Source organism: Podarcis pityusensis (genome assembly GCF_964106645.2).
Source record: "Podarcis pityusensis genome assembly, chromosome: 2".
Classification (NCBI taxonomy): domain Eukaryota; kingdom Metazoa; phylum Chordata; class Lepidosauria; order Squamata; family Lacertidae; genus Podarcis; species Podarcis pityusensis.
Genome location: NC_138029.1, coordinates 12,731,268 through 12,746,451, shown reverse-complemented (window position 1 = coordinate 12,746,451; position 15,184 = coordinate 12,731,268). Strand labels below are relative to the sequence as shown.

Genomic DNA, 15,184 nt, shown 5'->3' with positions numbered 1-15,184 from the left:
CTTTGAATGTCATTTACAGTGCATAAGTAGAAGAATGAGGAAGGCACTTCTTAACCCTTTCCCGTCTAGTGGGACTTTCTGCTACAAATATCCATACCTCAGCTGCTGTGTGGTTTGGGTCAGGCCTTGAAAGAGAGCGCTGAGCACGACTGTACCGTACTAGATTCAAATCCTGTTGGTCAACACGGAGACCTGTGGCCTCTGGTCTCATCTCAGCATGGAGAAGGTGCCCAGTCAGCTTACAATTTTTGTTTTCATCTTTCTCCAGGGTGCTCAAGGTCCAATGGGTCCTGCTGGTCCTGCAGGAGCACGCGGCATGCCTGTGAGTATTTATTTCTCCTTTACCCACTTTCATTCTTCCTGGGCTCCCAATAGAGGCTGTTGCATTTACTGAGCATCCCCCGAGTCACTGCTGTGTACATCCAAAAGAGGAAAGCTTCCTTCCAATTTGTGCTGTTGACACAATGAATGAGTGCTTGAAGTTCTCAATCTTAGAAAATGACCACCTGCCATTTGAACGAAAATGTTGTATTCATTGGACACAGCGGCAAACAGCAATAAGTACTCTGTGTGTGGTCATTCAGGAGCAGTTGCCTCTTACCTGTAGTAGTCACAGGAGTACTTTGCCCACCTTCCCTGAAAAGAGGATCCTAGCTACAGTACTGTGAAGATTTCCTCTGCTTTCTATAAAGGAAGCATAGTGATCCTAGCAATCGCAGCCCTAAGGAACAGGTAAAAGCCCTGGGGACTTCTGCTTTATTTACTGCCTCCACCAGAGAGCAACGGAGAACATCTTTCTCTGTATTAGTCAGTGCCACTTCCCGACGCACACACCCCTTTGAAGTGCCGAGTGTTATATGTCTGTTTCCGCATAAAGGTTCTAAGATCAACCAGTTCATCTGCACAAGCATAATTCTTAATCCCATGGCGTAACTGCACTCTGCTTCAGCTGAAAGATGCTCATGGATTCAGAACCAGAAATTAACTGGTTTCCGCTAACTGGTCAGCTGCTGCCTCGAGGCTTGCACAAGACACCAGGCAAAGGAGTTATAGGCAGTCACAGGGACTGTGTCCCCCTCAGGCCCTCTGATGTCATAGAGGGCCTTGCCAGCATAGGACCATGAAGTCAAGTCACTTGCAGGAGAAACAGAGGCCCTTTGTGACATCAGAACATAGCAACCAACAGGCTTGAGAGATGTTGGCCAAGTGTAGGGCTGCCAGGAGGGAAGTTGTGTTCAGATCTGCAGGCAGCATCGCCAGCCCGTACTATGTTGCCAAACTTTGCGCATGACTCTCTTGCCCTGAATGCCGCTTGTGTTCTCTCCTCCTAGGGTCCACAAGGTCCTCGTGGCGACAAGGGTGAAGCTGGCGAGGCAGGAGAGAGAGGTCTGAAGGGTCACAGGGGATTCACTGGCCTGCAGGGTCTTCCTGGGCCTCCCGTAAGTTTTGGTTTCCATATCTTTAGAGTACAATTCGGTCCGTGGTGTTCTGTTCTAGGCTTGTCATGGGCTCAGGGGAGTTTTGGGTTTGAGCCTATCTGCTGCAGCAGGGATGCGAATCAACTTCTCCTTGCAGGGATGCCTGTCTAATTCATAGCTGTCAACTTTTCCCTTTTCTTGCGAGGAATCCTATTTAGAATAAGGGAATTTCCCTTAAAAAAAGGGAAACATTGACAGCTATGGTCTAATTAGTATTTGTTTATTTACTGACTTCCCTTTATAGTATTTATCCCTGGGTAGTTGGTTGGCTCTGTGGGTTAAACCACAGAGCCTAGGACTTGCTGATCAGAAGGTCGGCGGTTCGAATCCCCACGACGGTGTGAGCTCCCGTTGCTTGGTCCCTGCTCCTGCTAACCTAGCAGTTCAAAAGCACATCAAAGTGCAAGTAGATAAATAGGTACCGCTCCGGCGGGAAGGTAAAGGGCGTTTCCGTGCGCTGCTCTGGTTTGCCAGTAGCAGCTTAGTCATGCTGGCCCCATGACCCGGAAGCTGTACGCCGGCTTCCTCGGCCAATAAAGCGAGATGAGCGCCGCAACCCCAGAGTCGACCACGACTGGACCTAATGGTCAGGGGTCCCTTTACTAGTTGGTTAAATGCATCATACAGTTGAAGATAAAACATCATCGGCAAAGTACAGGTCTAGCAATTAAAGCAGCAAAGTAAAATCTTAAGGAGGTAGAAAATAATTCTGGCATGGAACGTCCTTGAAGCCATTCTCTACCACTCCTAAACTCTTTAGGTCCTTCTGAAGAGAGGCTGTGACATGGCTGGTATGTAACTATGGCTTTGCTTTCCCCCACCCTCTCACCTTTTTCCATAGGGTCCTTCTGGCGATCAAGGTGCATCAGGTCCGGCTGGTCCTTCTGGTCCCAGGGTAAGTCCAATCTCTCTGATAAGAAGAGCTCCTTTCCTTGGCGAAAGACCAGGGAATGTTGTGGCTGGATGCTAGACTCTGCTGTGTACACTAACCTTATTCACTAAGTGTCTTGCTCAGTTTTTTCAACTGGTAGAATGTGGGATTGTTATATCCAGGCCCCAATTTCTGGATGCCAGCTGATTTGGGGAGAAATTAATTTATTTGGAGGAGAGAACTTTAAGAGGGAGAGGACTGATCTTCAGTATTTTTGTATTACAAAGAGATTTTAGTGATCAGAAATCTGGGGAACTCTGCTTTTTTGTGTTGTGATATGGACATTTGTTTTGGCCTGGTGGGTTTTGAAATGTTGTCAGAGTGCATACATGGCTGATAACTGAAGAAGGTTCTTGGTCGATTATATGGTAAATGTCATACGCAGTGTGGGATCTGGGGGACAGAGTCAGACACAATTCTACTGCACTGCAATACTACCACTTGCAGATTTTACTATGTGGTTCTTTTAAGAAGCCCATCCCAGTGCACATGGGCAGCCTGGTGTTAACTCATGCACATTGTCTCTCTCCTAGGGTCCCCCAGGTCCAGTTGGCCCCTCTGGCAAAGATGGCTCTAACGGAATGCCTGGCCCCATTGGCCCTCCCGGTCCCCGTGGTCGTAGTGGGGAAACTGGCCAAGCTGTAAGTAACTGAGGGAATGGCATAAATGAAGTACAAGAAGCTGTGTTAGAAACTAAGTGTTAGAAACCCAGTGTTAGAAACTAAGATATGAAAGCTAGGAGCTAAATGTCACCTTAAGGTTATGGGCGCAACGATGGAATGTCTCGGCTTGATTTTTTATAACAATAATTCAAAGCTGAAAATGAATGAACTGCAGCTAAAATATTATGTTCATTTTTCACATGGTCTAGTCCTTCCCCTGCCCACCTTCCTAATATTCTTAAGAGGGTCTCTTCTCCAGTCTTCAGAGAGTAGCTGGAAGTGGGGAGGCAGAAAAAGATCCTCCTTTCCTTCCACTCTGCAGTTTTAATCTGAAATCTTAGGCGCAGGACTGTGCCCAGAGCTCAGAAACTGCTAGAGCCAATGAAATTCCCTGTTGCAAAATTCTGGGCACTCTCTGTCTAGGCAGTCCCCCGCCCTTGTGCCCTTTACCCAGCTGGTTTGACTGCCTCCGTGGAGCTTGCCTAGGTATTAATCAGTGGCTCAAACTTTTCTCTTTTTGAGGGTGGACTACAGCCCTCTGTGCTATGGAAGAGCTGTGCTTTGTCTCCCTGTGGGGATTGCATGGGGTTCTATGAGCAGGATCTAATGTACAGCCCAGCACGGCTAATTAAATATTTGAAATCAATGAGAATTATCAAATATATACCACTCTCCTGTAAAAACAACAGAGCAGTGTACGGAAGAGCACCATAAAATAACATCTAAACTAGTGTTTCCCAAACTTGGCTCTCCGGCTATTTTTGGACTACACTTCCCATCATCCCTGACCACTGGTCCTGCTAGTTATGGATGATGGGAGCTGTAGTCCAAAAACCGCTGGAGACCCAAGTTTGAGAAACACTGATCTAAACCATATAATCAATCTCCAAAACAGCAGCAAGTATGATGATGACGATGATGTTGTTTAGTCATGTCCAGCTTCGTGACCCCATGGACCAGAGCACGCCAGGCACTCCTGTCTTCCACTGCCTCCCGCAGTTTGGTCAAACTCATGCTGGTAGCTTCGAGAACACTGTCCCACCATTTTGTCCTCTGTCATCCCCTTCTCCTTGTGCCTTCACACTTTCCCAACATCAGGGTCTTTTCCAGGGAGTCTTCTCTTCTCATGAGGTGGCCAAAGTATTGGAGCCTCACCTTCAGGATCTGTCCTTCCAGTGAGCACTCAGGGCTGATTTCCTTAAGAATGGATAGGTTTGATCTTCTTGCAGTCCATGGGACTCTCAAGAGTCTCCTCCAGACCATAATTCAAAAGCATCCATTCTTCGGCGATCAGCCTTCTTTATGGTCCAGCTCTCACTTCCATACATCACTACTGGGAAAACCATAGCTTTAACTATACGGACCTTTGTCGGCAAGGTGATGTCTCTGCTGATGTCTCAGCAAGTATGATAGCTTCTGTTAAGTCATCTTCCAGCAGCAGATGTACTACGGAGCTGGAAAGCATGAAAAAGACTTCTGATTCAGCCCCTTTTGCCCAAGAGTGGGACCATCTGGAACTTAAACTGTAGGTCCTATCCGCTTAACCTAGTCCCATGTCAGTGAAAGAAAATGGAACATGAGGGCCCAGATGATGGGCTACCTCCATAAATGCACCTACCATACAGCAGGGGGTTGCTTTCCTCCAACAGCAAGCATTTCAGGGCTGTCTCCTTTCCTTTAACCCTGTAGGGTCCTCCTGGAAACCCCGGACCCCCTGGTCCTCCTGGCCCACCCGGACCTGGCATTGACATGTCCGCCTTTGCCGGCCTGGGTCAGACGGAGAAAGGCCCCGACCCCATGCGCTACATGCGATCCGACCAGGCTTCTAGCAACCTGAGGCAGCATGATGCCGAGGTCGATGCCACCCTGAAGTCGCTCAACAACCAGATCGAAAGCATCCGGAGCCCCGAGGGCAGTAGGAAGAACCCAGCTCGTACCTGCCGCGACCTAAAACTCTGCCACCCCGAATGGAAGAGTGGTGAGTGTATTGGGGCTTGCCACTGCCTGGGTTGTGGGCTCAGGAGCCTCGCTTCCTGTTCCGCAGCATAACAATCCCAGAGAGGTCTCTGCGTCTCACCACCCAGAGTAAGGTTGCCAGATTTTTTTTAATGAATCCAGGGACACTTTTCAACTTCCTACTAAATGGATGGATTTTGTCAGGGGACTGATTTGTAAATCCGGGGACTGTCCCCAGGAAACAGGGACGCCTGGTAACCTTAACCCAGAGCATCTACAGGGACTGAGGCTACTGTTTCAGCACTTCTGATTCCTGCCACCAAAACGCATGGGAAACGTAGTCTCATCCCCACAGCAGAAGGCATGAAAGTGGCCTGTACAATCTACACAGCTGCCTGTGGATACATTTCCTCTCCCTGTGGAAGCCACAGAGACACCCATCCACCCCTTCCCTTGGCATCAAATTCACAACCTTTTTTCTGATCCAAAGTCATTAACAAGAGTTTAAGCTCCTATCAAAATATTTAACGTGTTTAATTAAACACATCGGACCATAGTAACTAAATTGGTGTGTGTGTGTGTGTGTGATATTCATGTTATTGTATCCTAATAAAGTAAACAAAGCTTTTAGATCATGTTTGTTGATCAGTGTTTCAGAATGAAAATTGCCTGAATAATGTTTTAACAACCTAGCGTTTGCAGAGGCTTTAAAGCTCCAAGAATCGCACTTCCAATCCTCATAATTTCCAGAGCAGGATTACTGTGTGACTTGTTTAGCCTCATTTTGCGATTATATTTTAACACATAGTTAACTTTCCATTTGCAATCTGACACTAATTCCATTCTCCTGTAGATATTATAATTGCTTAAGCTTCTGATGTGCGCATGCCACCTAAGGGATTGTGGGGTGGGGGTCACTGCAGGAAGTCTGCAGCAACACAGAACAGCAGTGTGGTGAGAGAAAGAAAGGAAAAACACTGCTTCTTTCTTAATTTTGCAGGCGACTATTGGATTGACCCCAACCAAGGTTGCACTTTGGATGCCATAAAGGTTTTCTGCAATATGGAGACAGGAGAGAGCTGTGTTTACCCCAAGCCTAGCAGCATTCCCAAGAAGAACTGGTGGACAAGCAAGAGCAAAGACAAGAAGCACATCTGGTTTGGAGAGACAATCAATGGAGGTTTCCACGTAAGTGGGTCAAGCTAGAATAAACTTTTGATATTTCATCCAAACTAATGTGCAAATCCAATGTGAACCCATGCAAGTAAACAGTTGCATTAGTGCAAGGCTTGGCGCTAGCATAACAGGATTACTTACACACACACACACACATGTACTATGTCATTCTCTGAATCTGCTCTGGAAGGTTGCAGTGGGGAGAGAAACCCAGAACAGGGAGAATATTCTCCTTGCACTTATGGAATGTTCACCTTGCCACTTAATGTTCTGTTTGCCCATTAATCGTTACGCTGACCCTCTGTTTTTATACTTGCATCTCACTATTCTTGTCTTTGAAATGTCTGTGTGGAGCTTATTCTCCAACTTTGGGAGAAATGAGAAGAAATCAAGCAATACTTGAGTGTTGTGACCAGGCAGCAGAAAGGAAACAGGGAGACTTTAGAGTTCACAGCAATGAGATTTGATGATTACCACTAGCTTAGATTGCTTTTTAAAAGATTTAGACAAATTTGGGAATGATAAACCAACCATGACGGCTGATGTTCAGAGGCATCACCCTGATAGCAAACTCAGCTGGTGAGTGCAGACAGGACGGTAGTCAAAGTAGGGTCACTGTGAGACAGGAGGGAGGTATTGGCATGGCCAAGGGAAACTCACAATCTACAGATGTACCAGTTTTTGCTTTCTGTGGTCTTTCTAAGAAAGGTGTCTCTCAACCTCTGTCTTCTTGGTCCCTTTCCAGTTTAGCTATGGAGATGAGAACCTGGCTCCTAACACGGCCAACATCCAGATGACCTTCCTGCGCCTCTTGTCTACTGAAGGCTCTCAAAATATCACCTACCACTGCAAGAACAGCATTGCCTACATGGACGAGGCTTCCGGGAACCTTAAGAAAGCTCTGCTGATACAGGGATCCAACGACGTGGAGATCAGAGCCGAGGGCAATAGCAGGTTCACATATAGCGCCTTGCAGGATGGCTGCACGGTAAGTTTGAGGGGTTTGCCACAGCAATATGACGTTGCTGGGTTAAAGGCACAGAACTATGGCAGCTGACAGTAGCAGCCAGCCAGGCTGGGCACTTGCCAAGGCCCAGTCTGACCATAATGAGAGGATCAGCAGAGAAGACTGTCAGGAATACTTCCATTCCATGTGAGAAACCAGCTAGATTGAAAAGTGCGGCCCTAACCTGAGTGGGACCCACAAAATCCTTTGTTTGGCCCTACTGCCACTATTTGGGAGGGCACTGTAGGGCGAGAGCAGTGTTAAGAGACCCTGGAGCCAGCCCCACAGGGTTGCTTTTTTGCTTCACATCATTTGCTCATCTCGTTTCACAGAAGTGATCAAAGAGACAGTGATTCTCTCTCCCTGGCCCCACTCGAAATCAGCCATAGTGTGGCACTTCTCCAAGTAGACAGGATATGGGTGTTTTAAAATTAGACACACACAGAGGAGACATGGCTGTAGCAAGAAAACCACCATTATGCTCAGAAGTCGTAGGAATCTCAAAACAGATTCAGAGCATCATTCTGCTTCCTTTAGTTGGTTGATGTGTATGCTGGCAGCCACAGTCTACTCATGCTGAAGCTGGCATTCTGCACCCCCATGCACAATTTCAGCTTCTGCTCATGGCACATGAAATCAGACATGACCCTTTTTAATGGCCATGAGCGTGTGGGTTGTTAGTAAAGGTAAAGGCACCCCTGACCGTTAGGTCCAGTCGCAGCCAACTCTGGGGTTGCGCGCTCATCTCGCTCTATAGGCCGAGGGGAGGGAGCCAGCATTTGACCGCAGACAGCTTCCGGGTCATGTGGCCAGCATGGCTAAGCCACTTCTGGCAAGCCAGAGCAGCGTACGGAAACACCATTTACCTTCCCGCCAAAGCGGTACCTATTTATCTACTTGCACTTTACGTGCTTTCAAACTTCTAGGTGGGCAGGAGCTGGGACCGAACAACGGGAGCTCACCCCGTTGCGGGGATTTGAACTACCGACCTTCCGATCGGCAAGCCCTAGGCCCTGTGGGTTGTTAGTACTAGCTTCCAAAGTTGCATAGCAACCTGAGCAGGACAGAATGCAGATCTTAAGATTCCCCAGATAACAGCAACACAGTAAAAGCTCTTGTGTTTTAGTATGTTTAGTACCATGGTTATTCCTGCCCTGCTTTCCAGAACTTTGATTTGTTCCAGCCAGCCACCCCCAGCAACTGATCCCAGCTGGAGATCTTGTGGCACTTAAAATAATGCATTCTTTTGTGGTTTTTTTCCTTCCATTCCAGAAACACACTGGTAAATGGGGGAAGACAATCATTGAATACCGTTCTCAGAAGACCTCGCGTCTGCCCATCATTGACATTGCACCTATGGACATTGGCGGAGCTGATCAAGAATTTGGTGTTGACATTGGCCCGGTGTGCTTCTTGTAAAGAAAAAAAAGTTTCGAAAATTAATATTTTTTTAAAAAACCAGTCCATTACCATACAAAACCAACCCAAGGAACCCAAGTGCTCCCCAAATCACCTTGTAGGACTTTCTGCACTGAAGAGTTGAACCAAACCTTCTTCCCTTCCCAAAATTCCATCCGTTCCCCACGCTTACATTTTGGACTCTGTCAGTTTCCGAGGCAACCATCACTTGGGCAGACCATGAAAGCAAGCAAAGGAGAAAAAGGAAAAAAAGGAACAACAAATAATGGTATTATTTATTTATTGTCTTCCTGTAAGACCTTTCTTGGAAGCTAACTAGCATGCAGGAAGGGGCATTCCCCTCCACGGTGCTGATGCCTCAAAATACAGGTTGTAGCCAATTCTCCCCCCCCCATCCATCCCTGGGTGTGTATCACAAGCAAGATTACTGTGTATAATACTAAAAATGGTGCTATTATTATTGTAAAACAAGTCTGTATTTTTTAACATCAATTGGATTATAAAAAAACCTTCGTTGGAAAGTACAAGTTGATCTGATCTTTGTTGTTGTTCTTACTATTTTTGCTTCTGTCCACCGTTCTGAATTCTACCAAGCCTCATCTACTCTCTCTCTACTCTCGCTTTACAAAATGAAGGAAGTCATAGGGTCAAACTCTCAAACGTCCCTGGTTTTTAAGCTACCTCACACTTAAGGAAACATTTGTCAGTATGATCTCACCGCCAGCCACAAAAGAGATGAGGTGCAAGTTTGGGGACTACCACCCCTTCCCACTGAAACAAATGGTGCTTAAGACCCCCTTCAACAACCTGGTGCCTTTCTGAACTACAGCTCTCAGACACCAGGTTATTGCTACTCCCTTGCATAAGTGAGACTTGGCTGATGGCAGAACGCTCCTTTACCAATTCCTCTTCTTTTTGAGTAGACAAAACTATCTTTTGTTAGCCAACTTTGGCTGATTGTAAGCATAAGTACACTTTTGAGTTACACAGAGCTCTGTTGGCCTAATAAAGGATAGCTTCTTACCTATTTTATATTTCTGGGACCGACACGGCAGTTACAACCTTTTTGTAAAGTTGGTCCCACTTTTACATTCTCTCTCTCTCACCACCTCTTCTGCTTCGATATGTCTACTTTCAGAGTTAGTAAATCAAGAGAAAGAAGGAGAGAGTTTCTGAAGTGCAAGGTAAAAACAAGAGCAGGTTGTTGTTCTCCTTTAAAAAACTAAGGAGTGTAAAATGGCTGAAACACAGTTAGGCCCACGACATCACACACCCCATATTCTATCCTGATCACCCGCATCACCATCAATACCAGTTGCTTTCTTTAATTTCTGCTCCCCCCACCCTTGCACTCAAGGTAGAATGCTTTTCCTATTCCAAATAAAGACATCTTTGTTGAAGTTGTTCCGTGTGTATTAATTTTCACCCTAAGAGGTAATCTTTATTAAACAACATTTATCTTCCCTGGGGAAACATTTCCAAGAAAAGCAGAAAAGACACCAGAATTTCTTTTAAAATGGGGGGATTTTAGTCTTTGTGTTTTTGAATCAAGATAATTCTTCTTACCTTACAAAGAGGTAAGAGCACAGTAACATTGGCGGCAGCTTTCCTTCACTCTGTCAATGGTAATATTCATTTCTGCACATTTAAAGATTTAAGCAGAAGCCCAATTGAAGCACTTCTAACTTCTGTTGATTTCAGTGAGAGATATTTAAGTTCAGACACAAAATCTCCTTCATACATACAAGTCCTTTACTTTGAATGGATTGTGCCCTAACTTCATTTAAGGCTGCAATCCTAGTATATGTGCTTACTTAGGAGTAAGGCCTATTGAATTAAAAACGGGCTTACTTCCTAGCAGATGTATAGGACAGCAATGCAGTACATTATTATTAACTCGGCTAATTTTCCGCCCTTCTTCTTGAAGGAGCCCAGGGCAGCAAATATTCATTGGGACAGAGTATACAAATAAGTTAACTGCACGAGTGGAACTACTTTCTCTTGTGCAATTGGTCTTTCTCCCCACTGCCACCACTCCGTTGTCTCCTCTGTCATCACTAATCTTCTCCAGATGGTTGGCTGAACCCCAAGAAGAGATTTATGGGGTGCACAGGAGGAAGGGAGGGGGAATCCTTTTGTGCAGAAGCAGGTCCCTTCGCATAGAGAGCTACTAGGTTGACTACAACCCTAGCAGGCTTGCAAGTTTTGAGTTGTAAATCCCCAAGGTTGACCGCCACATTTTGTTCACTGATTTGTTTTAATTCATTCCAAGATTGTATTTTTTAAAAAGTTTTTATAACCTGCCCTGCAACCTCATGGTCAGGAAAAAAGCTCTGTAGCCACACAAAACTATGTTAGAAAGCATTATTAACTTAAAGTGAAACCGAAAACACCAAGCCATCTTTTCTAAAAGTTTCTTGCTTGGTCACCCAGAAATGATTTTTTTACTTGTCACAACCAACCAGGCAAGTAACTATGCATGAGCCTAATACACAGCTTTTCCTTTGCCTAAGATCAAAGCAGCTTACAAGAAAACCAGTAACACCAAAGGCCACAATATTTCAAGATAACCAGGAAAAGGTGGGCTTTTCCTTCAAGAGGGCACATATGTAGATAAAAAGCTGCCTTATACTGAGGTAGCCAAGTATTGTATATACTCTGGGTGGTGAACAACTGAGCCCACCCCTGCAGAGACTATAACACTCATCTCTGACCATTGGTCATGCTGGCAAGAACTGATGGGAGTTTGCGACTAAAATAGGCAAAAGGCCACAGACTCCCCATCATGCGTCTACACTGAGCAATGGCATAAGGCTTCCGAGTGATGGTGCAAGTTTTCTGAAAGAAAATTTTTAAAACCTTTGTGGTTTTCAACTTTAAACAATGCATTCTCCCACGACCTGTTTTTGAAAACTCACAATCTTCAACCTTGGCTAAGCAATTTCCTTCAGAGATCAGCAGAATCACAGAATTAACTGTCCTTGCAACTTGGTTTATTTGTAAACCGAATGAAAAACTTCAAACATGTCTCTTGTGAAAACTACCTACCTCCCCCAGATCCAAAGATTTTAACAAAGTTATTTTCAGTAAATATCTAAACATTCATTTACGAAGAAAAACAACGAAATTGGCAACAGGAAGCATTCTGCCAGTTATTACCATTTCGTAGCTCCCAAAGTCTTTCTTCTAAAAAATATCATTATAATTTATGGAATAAGAGAACATTCCAGTTTAGGACACTGTGTACGCTCTGGTTACACAACTGCATATGAATAAGTCACCATTCACTTCAATGGCAGTAACAGGTGTGCAGGCACAAGGAGAAGTACATGATTGTGGAACAATCCCTCAACTGAAGTGAATGGCAAAGGGTACCATGGATGGCAACAGGATAAATGGGCAGTCCAGAGAAAGCACATTTCGGGTGCCTGGCAACTCTGCTTTAAAAGCATCTAAGGGCCTTTGACTGTGATACTGGAGAACTCTTCAGTCAGACTCGATGTGCACCAGCAGTATGAATAGGTAACTGGCAGCTCCTTCTAATTTCTTTTTTAAAAGACAGTCAGGAGGACTATCTGAAATACTGCCATACATTTCAACTTACTCTTCTCTAGATTGAACCCAACAGTACTATGAAATGACAAAAGGGAAAGGGGGGGGGGAGAAGAACCCTAATGAAGGAGAGTCCACCAACTTGTTCATTTGAAAGAGAAGATGTTGGTGGCTTATGATTTCGTAAGATTCTTGGGAAATGTGCAGGTATGGGAGCAAAGTATCAGGCTCACAGGCAGTGCTAATTCCAAGCTAGTGTTAGCGGAGGTTCCCCAGAAGGTCAAACTAAGACTCAGAGCATAAATCCTTCTCAGTTGTCTTTTTTAGGAAGCCATCTGTTTTTACAGCTCAGACGGTTGGGAAAGACCTAATTTTTAGCCTGTGTCCTTGTAATACCAACCCGATGGTTTGGGTAATAGCCTCTGGAGCAACAGAATCATTCATGCCATTGACAGACTCCATGCAACAGCCCTTCAAATATGTGAAGATGGCTGTGACTCTTAACCATTCTATCCCCAGATTAAACCACAACCAGCTCCTTCAATCTTTCCACCATGGAATTGGTCTCCTGCCATGCTCCTCATCTTTGTTGCCCTCTTCTGGACAAAAAAGCAAGCAAAACAAAACGTCTGGAAGGAGGACAGTCAGATAGTCAACATACAAGCCAGCAAAACTCTTATCAGCAAGTGAGCACAGTATGTCTTGGCAACTGCTCACCCCTTAAGGTTCAGGATTTGGTCACCATCGAATCCCCAACGTGCTGCCTTCCAGATGCTGGAAGTCCCATTATCCTTGACCACTGGCCATGATGGCTGGGGATGATCTGAGATAAAGGCAAACAACATCTGCAAGCTACCTCTACTCCAAGCTTTTGCAACAGACCACAAAAAGGATGCTTAGCTGTTTCTTTCACCCAGCTATGCTGTTTTATGGAGGCAGATCGTTGTGAACTGCACAAGTGCTTTGGCTTTAACTCTTGATCAAAACAAAGGCTGTACTTTCGGTTATTAAATTGGGCCTCTCTTTCCTCTCCTCATAAACTGAAAATGCATCTGCCTTTCCATTCCATCTGGCAAAGAGCTCTGAACAATTCAAAGGTCTGCCTACATCTTCAACAAATTACCGTATTTTTTGCTCTATAAGACTCACTTTTCCCCTCCTAAAAAGTAAGGGGAAATGTGTGTGCGTCTTATGGAGCAAATGCAGGCTGCGCAGCTATTCCAGAAGCCAGAACAGCAAGAGGGATTGCTGCTATCATTGCACAGCGATCCCTCTTGCTGTTCTGGCTTCTGAGATTCAGAATTTTTTTTTTTCTTGTTTTCCTCCTCCAAAAATTAGGTGCGTCTTGTGGTCTGGTGCATCTTATAGAGCGAAAAATACAGTAGATTGGTTCGGTAAAAAGTCTTACCGTAACTATAAAATGGCATGTAATAGCCACCAGGGGGCACTTGGGACCATCAAATGATTAAGAGACTAACCCACCAGGCAAAAAACACAAGAACGTTCAAATCCAGTGACACAGCAAGGAGCAATAACGCTTTCAGGCTTTCTCACACTGCCTGACTTTTGCTTGTTCTTCTGCCTGCAAACCAGGGCTGTCCTGTCCTGTTTCACCCACCAACCCACACAGAGGCAAAATGGGAAGGTGCCACCCACCTCACAGCTGCTGTCCCTCCACCGAAGTCTCGTTCACTGAGGTTGAGCGGCTGCTTCTGGCAAGATCTCGTGAGAAGTCCACAAGATCTCACCAGAACTCAGAAGCTGAGGCCACTTCTCCTTGCTTCTCTGGCAGTCGCAGCAGCGGACAGTCCTGCCAAGATTTTCCCACCTGATACAACTGCCTCAGTCCAACTCATGGGCGGGCAAGCCCTGCCCCAAACCTATTGGTTCTGGCACAAAACATCACTTTTTGACTGCAAAATGGCCATAATACAACAGCATCTTTATTCATGTGAATGTTGAGGACCATGCACAGTTAGGGTGTCTCATACAAGGAGTGGTGAAGCTGTTGCGTTCCAGATGTTGCAGAACCACAACTCCCATCTGCACCAGCCAGCACGGCCAATGGTCAAGGATGATGGGAGGTGCAGTTGAGAAACAACTGCAGGCTCACAGGTCTTTAGCCTTTCCGGATTTGGGACCTGCCTTAAGCCACAAACTGCCACTTTAAAAAACCCACAAACATTCCCCTACCATTTTAATTGCTTACCTGCCAGCTCTCTGTTCTTCCTATTCTCTCCTTCTCTTTCCCTTAAACAACAAGGCTATGTTGGCTGGGACTGATGGGACTCGTGGTCCAACAACATCTGGGGACCCAAGGATGAAGAACCCCGACTTGGAACGTGTTGACATTAAAGGCAGATGGCCTAATTATTAGGCTCTGGTATCAAGAAACCTAATAATGGGGGAAATTGCAGGCACAGGAGATACAAGCACTTCATCCTATAATATCAACTGTGAGACCCCAAACACAGCTTGCAAGGGTGCAAACAGACCGCGTGTCCCCCTCTTGTAGTGCTGGGTCCCTCTTACCACAATGGCACCAACCACTGACCAGCCAGGACTTTCTCCAGTGGTAAAACCCTAGCCCTACTCTGTGGTGCTCTCCTTGCTCAGTCTATGGCCATGCAGTTGTGCATCATTCTTGTGATGGCAGCAGGCACACACACACACCCCTTGTGAGTTCGGCTCTCCCTTCCGGGTCCCATAAGAGCCCCTCTATCCCCTCCTCTTCCCCACCACCCAGGGACCAGTCTCCCCACCCCAGTGCATCAAGAGCACTTACTAAGCATTAAACCGCTTCACAGCACATGGAAGGCTTGGGCCTCTCCAGTTTGCAGTAGGAAAACGAGCGAGCATAGGATAGGCCAAGTGGGGCCATAGTAGGCCAGGCATTTGCTTCTCAGCACACAAGTAAGAATGGCTCCTCTGCCATGTGCAAGACCCCTTGTGTGGCAAGTAGGCGTGCACACACACCTTTAGGAATTAAAAGAAATCTCTCGGC

General features: G+C 45.8%; 1 protein-coding gene across 4 annotated transcripts in view; it reads left to right on the top strand.

Annotated features, from left to right (window-relative positions):
* COL2A1 (collagen type II alpha 1 chain) overlaps positions 1-9,155 on the top strand; it is a 99,895-nt gene extending 90,740 nt beyond the window's left edge. For all 4 annotated transcript variants that reach the window (XM_080994369.1, XM_080994367.1, XM_080994368.1 and 1 more), the window contains 8 exons: positions 269-322; positions 1,332-1,439; positions 2,320-2,373; positions 2,943-3,050; positions 4,761-5,049; positions 6,028-6,215; positions 6,949-7,191; positions 8,482-9,155. In XM_080994369.1, coding sequence (XP_080850495.1) covers positions 269-322; positions 1,332-1,439; positions 2,320-2,373; positions 2,943-3,050; positions 4,761-5,049; positions 6,028-6,215; positions 6,949-7,191; positions 8,482-8,628 — 1,191 coding nt within the window. In that variant the 3' untranslated portion in view covers positions 8,629-9,155. The remainder of the gene's footprint in view (positions 1-268; positions 323-1,331; positions 1,440-2,319; positions 2,374-2,942; positions 3,051-4,760; positions 5,050-6,027; positions 6,216-6,948; positions 7,192-8,481) is intronic.
* Positions 9,156-15,184: the final 6,029 nt, after the last annotated feature.